The 19546-nt window shown below is 42.3% G+C and overlaps 1 protein-coding gene across 2 annotated transcripts; it reads left to right on the top strand.

Annotated features, from left to right (window-relative positions):
• Window positions 1–1203: 1203 nt before the first annotated feature.
• On the top strand, window positions 1204–11883 carry fosl2 (FOS like 2, AP-1 transcription factor subunit). Of its 2 annotated transcripts, none has more exons than XM_036541861.1 (5): window positions 1204–1422; window positions 1752–1987; window positions 7991–8245; window positions 8853–8960; window positions 10639–11883. In XM_036541861.1, exons 2-5 carry the CDS (start codon window positions 1856–1858, stop codon window positions 11176–11178), a joined length of 1035 nt encoding a protein of 344 aa, XP_036397754.1. In that variant the 5' UTR covers window positions 1204–1422; window positions 1752–1855; the 3' UTR covers window positions 11179–11883. The 2 variants fall into 2 exon arrangements, with proteins under 2 accessions (XP_036397754.1, XP_036397755.1); XM_036541862.1 differs by having other exon boundaries at window positions 1333–1422; window positions 1868–1987.
• Window positions 11884–19546: the final 7663 nt, after the last annotated feature.

Below are 19546 nucleotides of genomic sequence, written 5' to 3'. Positions count from 1 at the left end.
ATTTCCTATTGAACTTAAATTCAGAGTAAGTACTTCAAATACGTCATATCTGAAAAACCTACTAAAAAAATGAAAAATCTTGGTTTAGTAAAGTGGTTTTGTGTATGTTCACAATTGCGCTGGTAACGTCCGTGACAAATGAGGGTTTGCATTCCGTGCTTTTCTGATAAACTAAACTGGTCCAGGGTCTCGAGTTTCATTGCAACTATCACAGCACAGCTCGTGCGAGGGAGGAGGGGGTAACAGTAGTTCTGTATCTAGCGAGCTGTTGAAATGGTCGAGGATTGCCAAAGTGGAAGTTCTTTCCTGATAATCTCTCCGTACTGCTGGCGACATCTATCTGTTCCTCGGGCTACAGATATGGACAGGAATTAAAATCCTAAAGCTCCGGAAAACTTCAAAGAAGAATAATCTCCTCTCCCTCTCTCTCTCTAAGATTAGGCAGCAGTCGAAATAAGACTTCATGCAAATTATGCGTTGAGCTAGAGAAAACATGTGCACACACAAACTCGCAACTATAAAATGCATGGATAAATTTGGAGAGACCTGAAAACAAAAAAAAATATTCAATAAAAATAAAACGACGACGTTTACGTTTTAAAAAAATTGGCTCATGTTAATGAGCACTCAGTACTGAGTGGACACTGGAGGTGCTTTTTATTTTAGAAAGTACAGCATTGATAGATTGCAACAACGTTTCGATGTCATATATAAGGTTACAATTGATCGTCTTAAGACTGTTTTCTAAGTTCAACTGTCCTGTCTACATGGAAGAATAGCTATAGCAGCGGTAAGACCCCCAATGCCCTCGTAGTGAAATTATGTGCAGGGGGTGGGGAGGGAATCCCTCCATTCTCTGACGTTCCTTTACCTAGGAAACCCACACGCGTGTTCTCTGACGCAACTGCCCATTTTTGGCAACATGCGTCAATGGACCAGACCAAGTGAGCTAGACATTTCAGAGTAGGGGTGTTGACATATATTAATTATATTATACACTCATAAATTGCGATATTTCAGAGATAAAATACTAAATATTATGTAAAATATGATGTATATAAATGGAAAGGCAGCAAATGTGTTATTTAGTGCGTGACATGGAAACCCAAGAGTTTAATGATATTCACACTCCCCCATATGGGGGTGTTTAAGACGGTGACGTAGAAAGTTAACATGGCATTGATAAGAAGAGTTGCAATTCAGTATAGTGCCATAGAAGTGAGTCATCCCAACAAGCGGTCGGCAAAATTTGAGAAGAGGAAAAAGCTAGAACTGTTCCAGAGGGACAGAGACAATCCGAAAAAAGTGTGTCGCAACAAAGCGCCTCTTTAAAGTAGAGAACAAAACGTTAGCTTCTGTGACTCACTCACAAATCGGCAACACAGCGCTGTTCGGAGCGAACCGTGGATTTGGCTGCGGAAAGTAGGTGACTCGGTGACTTTGTTCTGATTTTCAAGTTTGCACTAATAGCACTCCAGAGAACTGCGGTTTCAATAATACGACAAAAAGAGACGATTCTGAGAAGACAATCTTTCATTTGTCATTTTTTTCTATACACATGTCATTAGTTAATCGTATGAACGGACATAAAGACCAGAGCCGATAACGTATGTGGAAAGCCTTTATGCTTGTTTTTCTCAGTATTGGTTTTGGTCTTATTTCAGCTGGAAGAAGCAGGATTTCATATATTTTATATACTTTCTTTTTGGATTTCGTTTTGAATTAACACTTATTACTCTCAACTAACCTAGAGGGATTCCACTGTCAGTTTACTCCGAAGTGCTGATCTTTGCACGGAGACATTCTGAGCATCATCGGAGTTCACATCCTCAACTGAAATCTCCCTCTTTCCTGGATGATGTACCAGGACTACTCCGGGAACTACGACACGTCCTCCCGCGGCAGCAGCGCTTCCCCGGCCCAGCCAGAGTCTTTCACAAGCGGCAGCAGCACTATCGGCAGCCCGATCTCTACCTCAAGCTACCAGGTAACGTTGCAGGGAATCCCGTCCGGTAAAATGAAACCGACATAGTTTCTATTTCTTCTTTGTCACTGCGTTACACAAGACACCGAAGCACTCTCAGTTTAAATTGCTCTCTAAATTTAACACATTGCCTTAAATCCACTGGATTTTTAAAAAATATTCGGAATTGTAATATACTTGCTTACTATGTTAATGGCATCATTTAAGATTAGCATTTAACAGAAAGTTCATACTTTCACAAAACCGTAATCACATATTACATTAGTTTATGCCCAACCTGATATAAAATCGAGAATTGGATAATATTTGAAATAGAGCCTATATGGCAATACTTACTTTACTGGGCACTATAACATAAAAAACATAAAAACCCTTTCAATATGGCAAAGTGCATGGCAACTGTCACGTAAGGTTATTGAGTTCGGCACTGTGTTGTAAACGTACTCGTTGAGATGGGGAAATACGCATAACAAGGCACTACATACAATGAAGGTGAAAACCAACGAAAGCATATGGTGGTGCAGAATTCTTGACCTTGCTCGTAGACAGTGGTTGGAAGCTGGTCTTCTCGACGTGGACTACCGATAGTGATGAGTTAAAAGTAACCATAGGGACAGAGGAGTCATCACTGTGGAGGTGATCTTAAATCATGAAACCTTGCACCTAAGATTTAAAGAAGTATTTTACAACAACCCGACTCACTGTGGATATAGTCGGATAATGCATTTTCATTCTACATAAAAGATGTTAACTGCGCAATTTATGGGCTCTCCGACACGTAGTGGAAGAGTACGCGTTTGCTCTGTTGGCATAAGCTTCGCGAGTTGTCCAGTACAAATAAAATAGAACAGTGGGGACGAGTGCGTTGCCAAGACCTCGTTGCGCGAATGCGTGGGTGAAATGCGTAAAGTCGAGTCAACCTTGCATCAGCAAACCAGTATTCATTTACGCAATTAATACCCGGTAGATACCTTAAACATATCTCTACGCTACATTGAACGCCCACTACTATCAATTTTTGTCGGTGCAAGCTAGTTATAGGCATGCATCTATGTAATATTTCAGCACTCATGTTCCTGTTCTGGGGTACCGACAGGGTCTGTAGTCACATACCCACGTGCACAGTTGAAATATTGATTCTCAACTGAAAAGCCATGAATAATACATTACGCCACATTTTTTCTCGAAAGGAAAGTGACAACGTTCTTGGCCAATTATAGCTTTTCCCAGTTCGTAGTTTAATATAATATAACGCCTTTCGTCTGTAACATGGCCGATGCCTCTTTACAGCTGTGTAATTAATGTGTGAAGAATTCCGGTAAGAAGCAATGAAGTTTTTTTATGCTCCACTTGTGTAGAACATCAATGCAAAATTCCCTGCGCATTCCAGATCACACTTGTTTCTCCTTTAATGAGGCTCCCCACCAGACCGAAAGTAAAAATCGAACACCAGAGGCACAGTCATACTGCGGCTATACTTTTGGTAGGTAGCTTGTAGATTGTCAGTATGAGAGTCCACTGATAGACCTTTGTGACGAACGGACAACGGCCTCTTGTGTTCCTCTTTTTATCTTAAACAGCAGAGTATTCAAAAGAATGGTACAAAACAAGGAAGCCTCCACGCTGGAGGGACTTTCCGCGTCAAAAAACTCTCGTGAAAATCTACCTGGGTTCCTTTTCAAAATCCCAAACGAATAGTTACACGACCTTTTGCAAAAGATTGAAAAGCCATTGCATTGGTAGTGGTTTCAGTCGATCTACCGTCAGAGATCTGAATCTCACATTAAAGCTGTAAAGAGACACCTAGTGGTTGGGGCATTTATGACAACGGAACTCACTGAAAATGACAGACAGCCGTCACACACCTCTCCTCCGTATTAACATTTAATAAAATACCTTTACAAATGACACTGAAATTGTGTTCTTTGTAAAGTAAGGGGGTACTCCTTGTGCTCCTATGTGCCTCTGCCTCAACACCATAAGATGTGAGTGAGGCTTATAGTTGCACAATCTGTAGAGGCCTTCAAAGAGGGGGCTCCCAAAGGGTTAAATGCCACAGAGCTCATATGCTTTGAGTCCCCGGTCATCAGTTGCATAAATGGCACTCTGAATGTTCAGAGGAGAAAATTAAGGCTAACACATTAACACAAAGAAGCAATAGTCTGGACCTGTTCTTTTATTTTTAATTCTTAAAGAAGACTCCTTTTACACTCCCTAGACAGGGAGTGCTGCATTTATCTGTCTGTAATTTAATCAACACAAATAGGGCCCTCTGTGTCTCTTCCCCCACCCCTACCTTCCTTTACCCTGATGGGTTGCTTCATCTGAAATGGAACCATACCTGAGAAGTACACATTACCCCTGACTACAGACTACAATGCACCCTCTGTGAGGCAAATGGGAAAACAAGGAGCCATGGACCTCAGTGTGATATGGCACTTCTAAAGATGGAAGTTGTGGTTTGATAACTGTGCAGAGAATTCAAGTCCTACAACAGCACGTCTTAATAACTCAGACGTATCGCTTTAACTTACTTGAGTAAGCTGTGCAGGACACTTCATTACGTATACACGCTAAACCTGTCCCACAGGGTGGCATGGACCCAGCCTCATCAAAGTCTGGGGGTCACATGGGCACTGCTGACTCAGATATTGACAGAGGTTGGCGTGATTAGGGAACGGAGAATAAAAACATGCTTCTGATGCGCCTCTACCAGCTCCCCTCAGGTTTATTTGAATGTTCTGGTGTGGAATTTCCTCCAGATGTTCCACTACTGTACCTACAACTTACCTACTTTTTTTCTTATATCTCTCCTCCATTCTTTGGTAATTGTTTCTATTTGAGATAATTTTTGAAGAAGGTCTGGCAATCACAATTTTATGATAAATGTCTTTGTTTGTACATACTCGATCTTCATATTCATAGAAACAATTGCCAACACTCACATTATTAGTCACTCATTGGTTATCAGTGCTCACATTATTAGTTAATGCTGCTGAAAAACATTCATCATGAAATAATATTTTTCATAGGTTGATGTTCAAGTCCTTAGATATTCCTCAGCCCAGGGACCTGGAAAAACAAAGAACTTCAGTTCGCTGGTACATAATCAGCAGGTTGTTCCTGAGACTGGTATTTTAATCTCATCTCCTATCTGCTCAGCCTGCCAGCATGTCAACTCCAAGAAGCTGCCACTCGGCACAAGCCACACTCACTGTCAGGCTAAAGGGCTCCAGACTCTATTTGACAAGAAATATGGAGAAAATGGCTTTACACACGACTGTGAAGAGACACCAAGTCACCCACAAGGCATATGGTCTTGCATACAGTGATAAAGTGACTCAACATACTGCAATATTTTTAACATTTTGAAGCTCGCCGAATGCAATAGGATGGGTCTTTAGAGAAAGCTTTGGAGCATTCCATCTGTAGAGTAACGGGACTCTTATTTTTGGAATAAGAGGCCATTTTTTCCACTTTTCCATCAAGTTCATTCAGGCATGGGTGTTATGCCCATTCTCTGCAGTACCAGATACAGACTGCCATGGTATTGTGTCTGAAGCAATATTTTCAGTGGCCAGCTAAGAAATATCTCTATGTGTTCAGCAGTAATTATGCCCACTCTCTGCTCCAGCATCACAATTGTGTGAATGAGGTGGCAGTGTAAGAAATGCACATGTTTAAATGTACCCTTTAAACATTTATTTAATGAACCTTTTTAATGAACCAAGGCTCTTTTTAAAGCTTGGCTCCAAATGTGCTCCAGATGTTTTGAAGCGTGCAGGTTTAAGTGTATTCTTTGGGCAAGAACTGTTTAGTCTGTTTGTGTCTCAGTATACATTTAATCACATTTCTGCATGACTATTTTTTCACTTTGCAATATGTATTAGTTAGAAAATTATTTATAGTTTGATCGGTCGATCTATAGAACGCGTCTTGATGCTGCTTGGCAATTACATGGTCTTTTCTGTCACATCGCTGTTCTTGAGTCCACGCATAGCCGTAAATTAATCTAAAATGTATTTTTGTCTGGATTTCATTCATGTCTCCCTCGTCAATCTCCTTAACAACGCAAGCTACTTGGTCATTTGGAAGTGTTTATGGAGGCGTCAGAGAATTACTGGAAGTTTGCATCATGGGTTAGTTTTGCAAGGACGCCTTTTTTGGAGACAGAGACGTTATGTTTGCTAAAGAGCGGAGGCATTCGTTTCTACTGGGATAGGTGGCCAAGCCCCCAAATGCGGGGGTAACTACCAGGAAACAGACCAGCCTGCGTGGACACTTTTTTCCAACTACGTGCGAGTGCGCACTCCCTTGTCCTCTTGCTTTGACGTGAGACACACGATACACAATTCTCGGATTTTGATTCTCCAGCGGAGAACAGCGCCTGTGTCTGTGGACCTGGTTATCGAAGGACGGAAGAAAATTGCATTGCACAACAACTGTGCTAACGTCAGGCTTCTGAAAAAGGCAAACAGTTGCGCTTTCGTAATGATCATGAAAATGAGATATGCAGTGTTTTGTATTCTACCTTTAGGTCTTGGGTTAGAGCTTCAAAACTGAAAAGCAGTACGGTGAATCAGTAACAAACATTGCCAACTACCGCCAGCAGCATTTAAACTAGAGCATGGGCTCAGTCTGGGTATCGTATTATCAACCAACAGTAATAATTGCTCAATTATATCAGCGCTAAAAAGTAAAATTGCATAATAAGTTGATAGTGTTGATAGACCTTATCGCACACGGTCCTGTGATCCGCCTGTTTCGTGTTATTGGTGATATCCCCAGTTTACCGTAAACCCGCTTAGATCAACTTCCCGTCGTATCTCTCCAGAACAACTACACGCATACCATTGAGTTTTCATTGCTGCCTAAGCTTGGCGCCCGGAATGTGTTGGCCGGGGTCCCTGCTTTCATCGCTAAATATATTACCACTTCCCTCTTTACTGGAACTGACCATTTAAGCGTCTGTTGCATACCTCAACTTGAATCAGCGCATGCGTTTGCCTACCATTTACACATATTTAAATGTGGTAGGCCTACGAAATATATAATAGCCACACATCTGAAATATGTCAAACGATCAGTGATGGTACATATTCCGCAACAAAACACATTAAAGAAACACTCTGTTGGCAGTAAATGTCGATATATTACTCAATATATGAAGGCAATGTGTAGGTACGGTGTGAAATGTGTGAATAAACAAGAACGAGGTCATACGAACTTTTTCCTGAAGAAGATGATGATTACTATGGATAATTATAAAATATTATATATATATATGTAGCTATATATTTGCTATAGACACTAGACATGCTGTGACATGGCCAAGGTGCGGGCAAGTGAACTGAACCAGCTGCTCTGGCAATTCGTTAGTGCCAGGAAAGGGTAGAGAGTTGTGCTCAACCAGTGAATAAACATTAGAAACTACAACAACTGACGAGGCAGGAGCAATAGGACCAAAGAACTAAAAGTTTCTGAGTGGCCGTGTTTCTGTAACTTTCCGTGGAAGGTGTTCAAACCCTTAACTGTGACTGTTGCACCTGGATTTATAGGTTACTGGAATTTTTTTAAGTGAGGCTCAGTCTGGTGGCTGTATCAGGGACAGCATTTTCCAAAGAGGCATGTCCTTCCACACAGTACTCTATGCTTGACTGTCCCATTACATCAAAGTGGCGAGAGGTGTGATGAATGTGGGTGAGGGTGGGCTTTCCCGTGATTCATGATGAACGCGTCATGGTACCACCCTGGGGCTAGCATGCAAACCTGGACTGAGGTGATTCATAGGGTTGTGACTTGTGAGGACATGAGGTGCATGTCAGGGCCACAGACTGACAGACACTCTGAGTTCTGTTCTCTTGTGGTAAAATGTATGTTGTATGTGATAAAGAATTAATGGCACAGGGGGCAAGGAACTGACCGTGTCACTCTCCTCTCTCTCCCCATCCCTCTCCTTCTACTTCTCTCCTTCTTGCTCTCTCTCGCTCCCTCTGTCTCCTGCAGAAGTATAGAGTCGACATGCCCGGCTCCAGTAGTGCCTTCATCCCCACTATCAATGCCATCACCACCAGTCAGGACCTGCAGTGGATGGTCCAGCCCACGGTCATCACCTCCATGTCTAACCCCTACTCCCGCTCACACCCCTACGGCCTGCCGGTCTCCAGCGGGCCTGGGCTCCTGGGCCACACTGCCCTGGCCCGGCCGGGAGTCATCCGCTCCATCGGAGATACCCGCGGGCGGCGCAAGAGAGATGAGCAGGTGAGCACCATGAATGACAGCTGTCAATCAGGGGGGAGTCAGACACTAGACCGGAGACATTGAAATGAATCTAGACTTTAGCCCTCCCCCATAACCGAACCCGTGGCAAAATTGAATGAGCTGGCTCCTCCTCAAAGCATGAACTCAGAGCTCCCCCCTTGTTTATTTTATGGTTGTGTAGTTTCAATTCAGACTAAGGGAGTCATATTTAAACCTGTCCCTTAAAAGCCAAAAAAGTAAATATGGAATTTTGCATTATTCACGAATGAGTTAAAGGCTGTATCAGGCTAGTTTTTGATCCAGTTGAATCGAAGCTTTACCATACGAAAGCAGGATCTCATCAAGCCTGCTCATGTATGTCCTGCTCAGCTGTCTGAAGTGTGCAGTGGCATGCTTGGTGCATTATGCAAGCAGTCCTAGAGGAAACTACCAGATGTATAACTACTGTGTCTCCGTGACTTACAGTATACACTGCTCAAATCCAAACATAGCAAAGTGTCTCTAGTTTACTGTACATTATCCAGATTGGGAAACAGTCCATTTAGACAATGTGTATGTGTGTTTGAAAGGACGTCTCTCTCACTCTCTGTGTGTCCTGTGCCCTCAGCTGACTCCAGAGGAAGAGGAGAAAAGGAGAGTCAGGCGTGAGAGGAACAAACTGGCTGCCGCGAAGTGCCGCAATCGCAGGAGAGAGCTGACAGAGATGCTCCAGGGGGTGAGTTTTACCCAAATGTGTTCCCCTTCTGGCGCCTGACTATACTCAAAAAGCAGTGGCTCCTCAATGGCTTTGTTCCATGTGTCCTCAGGACGCCACGGTCTACCCTCACCCACTGTAGAGCTGTGGCAGGAGGTTTAGTTCAGCTACATGCAACTTGCAAACTCTGTCAAAAAGAGAGGCTTTGTGATATCCAGGCATCACATATATGATAGCACACACATCCATACAAGCAATTACACACACAGGGAACACAGTGGCTCCCTGAGAATTTCCAGCCCTGTTTTAATTTGACCACAGACGCAGGAACATCACAGAGTCCTGGCCCAGTTTAACCCCGAGGCTCGTTCTAGTGGAGCCTCCAACAGCACTGTGCCATTTTTATGGGTTTATAGAGAGTCGACTGTAGTCTGGTACTCCTGGTAATGGCAGTCACATCCAGCCAGGCAGACGGCAAAGGCTCTAATTGAACTAATTAGCTCTCTTACAGTAACGATCAGTCTGTCAGTCAAAGCCCAGGGAGGAATGTGCTGCGGGGGGTGCGGTGGTGAATGGCTGATATTGTGTGATCAGCCGCAGGGCTCCACCACCCACTTACTTCCGCCCCCCCCTGCTCTCCACCCCCCCCAAACTCCTGACACACTCCCTTCCTAATAAGGAGCTGTCACAGTTCAACAAGGAGGGGCATTCTACCTCCTTTCCCCCCACTTTGTGGTTTTATGCCCTTATTTCCTTCTTCCTCATTCCTCTGCTCTCAGGTCAGATTGCTCAGACAGACTGCTGCTTATCTCTGACCCCCCCCCCCCCCCCCCTCCCGTCTCAGTTTTAAACTTCCCATTGAGGATATTCTTTGTCTCTTTCGCTGTTATTCATTACGCTTAAGCGTGGACCTTGGTGTGCCCTTGGAAATATGTGTTGCATCATAACTCACCATAGAGGTGTGGCATTCCTTTTTTATCACAATCTGAGTAATGTTTGCACAAAGGTGTGCCGTAAGTGCTGCACAAACTTGATTTAAGAGTGACACAGGGGGATTAAATCATGATTCCTGGTACATTCAGGTTGGACGCAGGGCTTCACCACATATATAATACAGGTGCTTTACCCTGTTTACCTTACCAGTTTACAGCTATTGCAGGTATTTAGCTGGAACAACGAAAAACTTCAAATATGAGATGTTATAAAAGCAATAGCATACAGCTCACTCTTGTGGCACAAAAAGAACAGCACAATCAGAATAGAGGACAGATAATTCTTTTAATCCCTGCTAGGCAATGTTTTAACAAGACTGGAACAAATGGCTGTGCAAGTCAAACACAAAGGTGAATGAACCTCAGTGGATTTTACAGCTGGCCAGTGATATGTAATGTACCAATATGCTGGAATGACAAAAATACAGTTATCAAGCATTGAGTTTGCAAAATTCCATTAACTTTCACTTTGTACCATATGTTATAACAGATCAGGCTCATTGTTGCAGTGGAGGAACCCATGTGCATAATAGTGATAATGGCACACAAGCTCATTACTCATTTTTGTCTAAATATTTTGACCCATTCTGAATTACAGCATTTGTATATTTTGAGGAATTTCTTTTATGGCCACAAGGTGGCAGTATAATACCTTGTAACAGCTGAGTCGCTCAAGCTAATCTGTGGTTGTGTTTATACATCTGCAGGAGACTGAAAAGCTGGAGGAGGAGAAAGCTGACCTTCAGAAGGAGATTGAGACCCTGCAGAAAGAGAAAGACAAGCTGGAGTTTATGCTGGTGGCTCACAACCCTGTGTGCAAGCTGCCCCCAGAAGAGAGGCATCAGGGCGGGCATGGTCAGCAGTGTGCACCCCTCTCCCTGTCTATGCGCCCGAGCATGGGGTCCCGCAACTGCCTGAACACCCTGAACCCAGTGGTGGTGAAGCAGGAGCCCCTGGAGGACGATGAGGATAAGCCCCAGCGCTCCGTCATCAAGCCCATCTGCCTGGGCGGGGGCGCTGGGATGTACTGCTCCGACGGGGACAGCCTCAACACCCCCGTGGTGGCCGCCTCCACCCCGGCCTCCACCCCCAGCGCGCCCAGCCTGATCTTCACCTACCCCAGCATGCTGGAGCCGGAGAGCCCCTCGCCGTCCTCGGAGTCCTGCTCCAAGGCCCACCGCCGCAGCAGCAGCAGCGGGGACCAGTCGTCCGACTCCCTCAACTCGCCCACCCTGCTGGCCCTCTGAGCGGCACCGTCGGCAGGGACCCGAAGGCGAGGCCGACTCCTGGGACTTTCTGATGGCCCCAACATGGAGGGGGGGGGGCTCAATAAACACAGGACTCTTGCGACGTGTGGCCAACGATACGCGCTCCCGACCTCCCGTATTCCCCAATCTGACGCAACAGTAAACCCTCAAGGGCTAAGGTGTTTCTCGCTTTTATTTTCCTGACAGTTTAGTGTGATTTTTTTTATGCCTGCACCATCCAACATCATCCTGTATTTCCCCCAACACTGTGGTTACTCCCAAGCTCCAGAGCACTTTTCAACTGGTAACCTGGGCAGTGAGAATCCTCACTGAGGAAGAGGAGGAGACTACAATAATCCCCGAGGAGGAAGGAAAAATGGACCCCTTTTTTTTTTGGTCTCCACCAAACTGACTCCAAAAAACAAAGCAGTTATCATCCTGTGCACAGGTACTGTTCTGGAATGGTTACCTCCAGATAAAGCAGCAGGAAGAACCTGTGGAGGGAAGGAGGTGATGTACTGACGAACTGATCCCCTCCTCGGAAAGCAGGCATCACACGGACACTACACTACACGGAAGCCCAGGGAGGGGAGGGGCAATGTGTTTGTACCATCTGTTAACATTATTGTTGTTTTTATCTCTTTAGAACTTCGAAACTGTATTTATAACCCAGAGTTTATTCAAAGCCGATCATTTTGTTCTGTGTTCTGCCGGTGTCGTTTCTCTTGACTCTTTATCTCGGCTTCTGCAAGGTGAACGCTGTGTTCACTGGAATAGCCTCCAGGTTTAAATATCTGAAAGGAGAAAAGCCAGATCATTTTTTAAAATGCCTAAAGCCACAACACATTGCTTTCTGTAACTGATACAGAACTGGGAGCAGATGTGGGAAATCTTTGTAAATGTTTATACTAAAGGAGAGGGACTTTGTGCTACTTAAATCTGTGTCAGGGATTTTGTCTTTGTATTTGTTTTTATAGACACCCTGACCTACCTAAGCATTATAAAGTACAATGTGGCTTAAAAAACAATAATGCAAGTGTTTTATTTCAGAACTGAATGTTCCAGTTCATTGATTTTCATGTGTTGCTCTTTCATAGGAGAGTGTGAGAAAGAAAAGTGTAAGTTTAAATATTGGAGACACTGGGTTTACCTGGATGAGAAAGCAATGTGTTGATTCTCTGTCCTTTTCTTTGGCATTTTGCATATTTGTGGACCCCACAAGGTATTCAGGCAGGCTCCCCTTAAAGAAGAGATTCTAGTTTTTGGCATTGTGGCCATTTTGGTTTTACAAATGATGATATAAATTGCATCTCAGCCATAGAGCTTCTCCTGTTAACATAAGTTCCCCAAGTGGCAGCCTTGCCTGCCGCAAAAGGGTTCAGATGCACTTTGTGTGTGTGCATGTGTGTGTGCGTGTGTGTGCATGTGCGTGTGTGTGTTGGAATTACAGGAGAATGGAGAGACTCCTGCCACAGCTGGAATGAGAAGGATTTAAAAACAGACTAAGGATGAGCCCAAGTGTATAAACCCAGGCAATGAGACACGAGCGTATCTCCAATGTATTGTATCATATAAGCCTGGTTTGGGTTTAAAATGGTTTGGACTGGGTGATTTTAATTTGTTTTTGTCTTTTTTAGGAGGGTGGGGGTAATGGGTATAAAGCACTGAAAAAGGATCCAATTGCAATATTCAGACAAACTGTTTACTTAAAACATTCCTCAGAGGGACAAGAGGTTCCTCTGCTGAGATCACGGGGTAGGAGACGGACTGAGCTCTTTGTTGTGCTGGATGCAGCAAATTGACTTTTTTGCGAAAACTGCTGCTGCTGCTGACTTGTCTTGACTTGTCTTGAAGGATCACTTGCGTAGTTTTGCTGGGAGCCTCAGCATCTGGTGACAGTCTTAATATATAAAGACAATATGTGTGATGTGATCTCAGAACAGTGCCCCCCCCCCCCCCCCAAATATGCGGAGAAGAGGATCACAAGAGAAAGAAACAAATACCAAAAAAAGATATTGTTGGAGGGCATCCAATATGTTTGTCTGTCAGTCTGTCAGTCCCATAGAAACATGTAGGAAAGCCATTGCAACTGTAGATGTAAAAGTCTTCAGCTTTTCACTTCTATTTCCTTTTTTTCCAAATGCTTTAACTATTAAAAAAACAAACAAACAAAAAACAGCAATATGTATGGCAGTGTTTTATTTCATAATTTAAATAAAAAAAGAGTCTAAAAAAAACTGGTGTTTTGGATAAGTGTATTTTGCTCGTTCAAAAGTGATGTGATGGACTGTCAATGAACATTCTGGTCTATCCAGGTTGTCAGTGGAACCTCTGTTCCTCTCTGTGTACTCAGCTGAATGCACAGTTTCCTTTTACAAAACACCCCATAACGTGTTCCTCGTACCTGAAGTATAAGTAGATTCAGATTGCCTTTTTAATTTTGGTGGTACTATCTGGAAGGTGCAAAGAATAGGAAACCATCGGCACCATGTCACGCATGGTCCCCTTTGGTTTCAGCCACCATCCTAAGGTTGCTGTAGTCTGGCACTTTCCAGGTTTGGCCATCAGAAGCCATTTGAAAAGTAGTGTTAAAGGCTCAGTTGTGACCAAGTAATGATGTGCCATTTCACTAACTCAATACTGCCAAGTAAAACAAGTAAACTAAATAAATGAGGAGCATTCTGTATTGTAGTAGATTGTGGACAATGTCCATTACTCATTAACCTGTAGGCTCTGTTGCTCTTTTATAGGTTGATAATGGACTACAATTGCATGCAAACCTTTGGTTATGATCACCCACACAATAAATCAACCCCAGCTCCCACTGAAAGCCTTGTGCTCCTGTACACATGATTCTGAAGGATACACGGGTTATTTAGAGTGTCATACCTGATGAAACCATGTGCCCGGTATGTGTGTTAAGCTGGGCTGGGAGGCAGTGGTGAAGGGCAGCTGTGCATTCAGCATCTGTATCTTGTCTGTGATTTGCAGGGTGATGCTGCAGTTCATGCGATATCTTCAAAACTGAATTTCTTTCCTTTCCAAGTGGCTGTGTGTTGTTGAAATCGTTTGAAACATTGGAATCATTTCCCTTTAAATATGTTCTGTACATGGACTTTTTTGTCTGTTATGCTTAGTTATTGCTTTGTTTTGTAATAAATGATCAAAAGCGATTTTTTGTGGTGATTGTGTCTCCTAGATATCGTGTTTTGTATGTGTGCCATGCATACAATCATACACTGCTCATATTGTAGGAAACATGAGAAATTTCCATTCTGTTTTCCATGTAAATATTAAAATTAGTCAAAATTATTATTTTTTTTCTTCTGACAGAAAGTGAGGTGTGAAAGTAAAAGAGACCTGTAATTACAATAATAACTGGCACCTGTATAGAGGCTATGACCTGAATTCACTTTAGAATGATTTAACTTGCACGAATAGGTTCCAACTCTGGAGTGTATAGGACTTTCCATGAGGTCCTTGAGTAGTATTAAAGATGAATTGTGGCAAACTACCATTCCATAACTTTATATTTGCACTTCCATACAGTCACCATACAGTTTGGCTTCAAACTATTCACCAAATTCATTGCCATTAGAGATCATTAGAGATCTCTAACACATTTAGTTTGATCTGCATGTGCTAGAGAATTAAGCTGAATTGCAGCAGAGGAAAGTACAGATGCTGCCCTCCTTAGGACAATCAGCAATTATGTATCACCATGAACTCCTTGTCTCCACAAGTTTTAATATATTATCACACAGTTATGCACACCTAAGAGTTTGTACAGCTGATTTGTAAAATAATCATATATATATATACATATTCTGATTCTGCTCACAAAATAGTTTTTGAACTCACTCTGAACTGACTGTTACTACTATATTACTGTGTGGGGAACCATTAATCATTCTACTACATGCAATGTGATTCACAGTGGTTTCAGTTTATAGAAGTCATCTTTTCGGGAGTTGCTAACAGAAAAGAAGAAAAGCAATGTTGTTCACAACATACAGACTTGGGGAAGCAACGTAAAGTTCAGGTGCCGTGCCAACTATAACTTCAGTCGACACAACCTTGAAGCTGAGCAACATCTTTTTCCACACTTTTTCCATACCACACTGTATGAAGAAGATGCCATTGACTGTTTCACGATAAATAATCAAGGTTTAGGACAGATTGTGATTGCTTTATGATCTTTTAAAGGAAGTCAGAAAACACAAGTGCGAACTTCAAATCTTGTGGACATGTTGTAGTTGAATATATTGTAAGTAAATGCATTACAATGACAGATAAATTGCACACAACATCAGACGGTGATGTTTCCACAATGAAACGCATCGGGATCGCCTGTAAATAAAATGACCACTAACTTGCAGTTATTAAATTTAGTCGCAAGATGGCAGTGTTTATTTTTCTGTGCGAGAAGTACAGCGCTCAGCAAATTCGACAATCAGGCCTGTTATCACATTACATACATGCAACACGCGAATTGGTCACATGTGACGTCCAACGTCAGTGTTATAATTGTTGATTTGATAATCTCATCCGTCTCAAAATGCGTAAAGATGGCATCCGAAAGACCATTATAGTTTCGCAAAAATAAAGAAAAAACTTTTGCATATACATTTATTCATTTAGCAGACGCTTTTATCCAAAGCGACTTACATAGGTTACAGTTCTTTACAATGTTATCCATCTATACAGCTGGATATTTACTGATAATTCCTATTGTAGAGAATGCCTCATCGCTCTACTGTTGTGCTCTTATATTTAGATATCAGAATGGTTTCAAGTGTCCGGCAAAATTGCAATCATGTAAACATCTTGAGCTTTCACACAATTTATTCATTTTTCACCTGCCAAACCACAGAGGGATATAAAGAACTAAGTGTTTTGGAAAGATTTAACTTCTGGGTGAACTGTGATGTTTAATGAAGTAGTGAGGTAGAAAGTATCCACTTGTATCGATGTGCGTCATGGATATTGTGATCTAGTAACACAGATAGTAGTGTATGTACTTGACTTCCCTTAGTTTTCTTGCCTGTCTAGTTTCAGACAGGCAAGAAAAGCACAAGTTAACTCATGGTAGTGCTTGAATGGTGTTGTGCTCAACCTCACTGGTCTGGGAGGGTTGTTTACCTGGGCTGACTCAATCTGTTGCTCATTTAACTTGGATTGACACACTTCTGTTCTCTTGTGCTAGAAATCATTCTATAAATAAATATAATGTAATGCAATGTTTGAACTAGGCCATTGATTGCAAGAGTGCTGGGGGGGGGGGGGGGGGGGGGGGTAGTTACCTTTTTCCCTGCTTTATGCTGCCACCTGGTGGTTCCTGGAAACATGTCAGCTAGTGCACATAATATTTGAATTATTTCACATTTGTTTAGCAGACATTACAATTGTAAATGTTATCCACTTATGAAGCTGGATATTTAATGAAGAACCTAAGGATATGTAAGTACCCAAGGGTACAGCAGTAGCTCACCCAGGAATCAAAAGCAACCCTTGGATTATCAACCCTGCCCTTAACCACCACACCCAATTCCTACTGAATTAAAGTATGAAAAAGCTGGCCAACTTTTCTCACAAAACAGAAGAAACAAACTTATAAACAAAAACTAATTTTAAAATGCAAACAAAACAACCCAGCCCTGGACACAGCCACCACAAACTGGTCACAAAAAAATATTCTTCCAGCAACAGCCACACCTATATTTAATGCGCCTTTAATTAGGCAGGTGTGGCCCATTAACAATGGCTGGCTTCACTTGCACATCAGAAAATTACATTGAACAGGCAAACAATTAGGTTTTGATGCAATTGATGAAATATGATCTGATCTCAGTAGGCTTGAATTGGATAGAAGAAGGAGGGCCCTTGAACATTTAACATTTTAACGATCAACAGGAACTAACAATTAACACACAATGAGTTTGTAGGGGAGGTCAAGCCTCTCCTCACACTAAGTCTAAGCAGCTTCAGCAGTTTTTCCTCCCTTATCAGGAAGTTCAGGTGAACTACTCACACACACACATATATACTCTTACATCCCAACAGTGAACAGGAAGAATGGAACACATACCACATATTTCAAGGTGCTTAAAAGCCATTGATTAATGCATTGATTACCATAAAGTGAATAAATGTCTTAGCTCACTTTGTTTGCAAAGGTTGTTAGTGGTCAGGAGGCTGGGTGTATTGTAATCAGTTGCACACTGCAGGGCAGAGGTTAAATAGGTTGTGATTCGTGACTTGAAAAGCCCTGGGTAGTACATCCTGCCAATAAGAAGGGGATATTCCACACCGCCCATACCAGCAGTACCTCTTCCCTTCCCGAAAATAGATTGACACACACTGTGTATTCCCCCCAAATGCTTCCTAACCATGTTTGCAGACAGTATTGGTGTAGGCAGGCTATTACATCACAAGCTGTTTGTGAACTGCTCTCTCAGTCATTGACAACTATCTGAACTATTTAACTCTTTCCTTCTAGAGAGTGAAAGTAGACCAGGGTAGAGAGAACACTCCACTCTGTCCATAGAGTTCTGGCCCACCCAGGCCCACATAGGGAGAAGATACATTGCAGAGACGGTTTCTGTGTTACTGATTACGACCTTTCAGCAATCTACCCAGGCCATTACTGTAAATGAGAACATGTTCTAAAGTGCAACAAATTGAATAAACATTAACATAAATAAGGTAAATAGCAGTATGGTGCTCCCCTTAATGTTGGGCTGAGTAGTTAAATCACTGGACACACTGCATGCTGACTCACCGCAGATAATCTGGATTTGCTGGGGTCTGTAGAGCACTGTTTTCCCATACTGGTCCTGGTGTACTCACTGAGCTCAGCCAATGGGGTTTGAGTACACTTTTAATTGACTACAGAACTTCAGTTTGATATTCATGACAGTTATGTGGTGTAGCATTTCTGTGGAGAAATGCACCATTGGAGGAATGTTTCAGATAATTAAAAAGTACATCTTTTTCTGATTTGATTTATATTCTTATCCTCTCCAGATATTGGGCAGTTTTCTCTTTTTAAATCAAATTTCAAAATTTTATTTCCAGTACATTTACAGTTCTAGGCTCAGTACAATTAATTGACTAGTCCATCCAATACAGTAATTTATTTGAAAAATAAAATTTACTGATCTTGGCTGGCGTGAAAACCATCATACTCAGTTACTGGGAAACAATGTTCTGAAATGTTCTCTGTATTCAGGCAGGCTGGGTTGTAGGCAGTCTGCTCCCATGTAAAAGAACCATACAAACATATTGTTGTCTCAGGTGTTGTACAGAAAGAATTACAACAGAAAGACCCAATGTCCACACACAGTTTTCCCCTGAAAGCACTTTGCCAGTGCACAGAGGACTAGCATGTTCCCATCTTCGTATATCTTTGGTAGATCTTTGTACAGACATATAGTTATTTTTGTGGTGCAACATATGACATTGGGATCCAGGTCAGATAAAATCATCTCATACATTCAACATTCAACATTCTGGTTGAGGTCAATGGTGGAAAACATAAGCAAAAATAAATAATAAACCCCTTTTAAATGCATTGCATTACAGGTTACAGCTGCAGGGTAGACTTACGAACCAGGCATAAGTATTCATTATGAAATATTACTCAGTGAATACATACGTCATCAACTGTCTTGTACATTGAATACAAGCACATCCACTAAGAATAGATGAGCTGGCTTCATAATGGTACAAAATTAATGGCTGGTCCACTTTATTTGAATCAGTCTTAACTGGCAAATACCTTTGTCACAGTCAATGAACATAATGGTACTGAAGTGAAACAGAAAAGTACTGTAGATTCCACATGTGAGTATTATATTGGGGTAAAAATATCAAGTTTGCTCAATTTGGCTTTGCTGGTGCATTTGGAATAACTGTATATATGGAGAAATTAAAAGCACAGCTTTGTTGGATCAAACAAGAAACCTAAAATCAAGGTAGACTTTTGTTGTGTATTGAAATCTGCCATGAGCTAAATGTACAGACAGCTGCTTATGACAGAGATTACTCCTACACTACAGAACTTAGCCTTTTGACTCAGACACATTAACGCCTCTGCCCTTTGCTCACTTTGTGTGTTTGTGTTTCATGGCGTGGTGGTTGTAAATCTCTCGGGGTTTCCATATCATTTGGATTTCATAACTCTGGATGGCTGAATAATCCTGTGCAAATGTCAGCAGGTTTACCTCCGCAGAGTTGGAGACAGAGTGACAGCCTGGCTGACATTTAAGATTGGCCTCTTTGTGAGCATACTGTCATTTCTAGTTGAGTGGACAACACAAGTTCAGGGGAAAGGGAATCACAAACAGCTAGTCCGCACTTGAATGTA

The sequence above is a fragment of the Megalops cyprinoides genome, chromosome 12 (assembly GCF_013368585.1).
Source record: "Megalops cyprinoides isolate fMegCyp1 chromosome 12, fMegCyp1.pri, whole genome shotgun sequence".
In the NCBI taxonomy this organism is placed as follows: domain Eukaryota; kingdom Metazoa; phylum Chordata; class Actinopteri; order Elopiformes; family Megalopidae; genus Megalops; species Megalops cyprinoides.
Note: the sequence above shows the minus strand (reverse complement) of the source record. Positions and strands in the feature narration are given on the sequence as shown.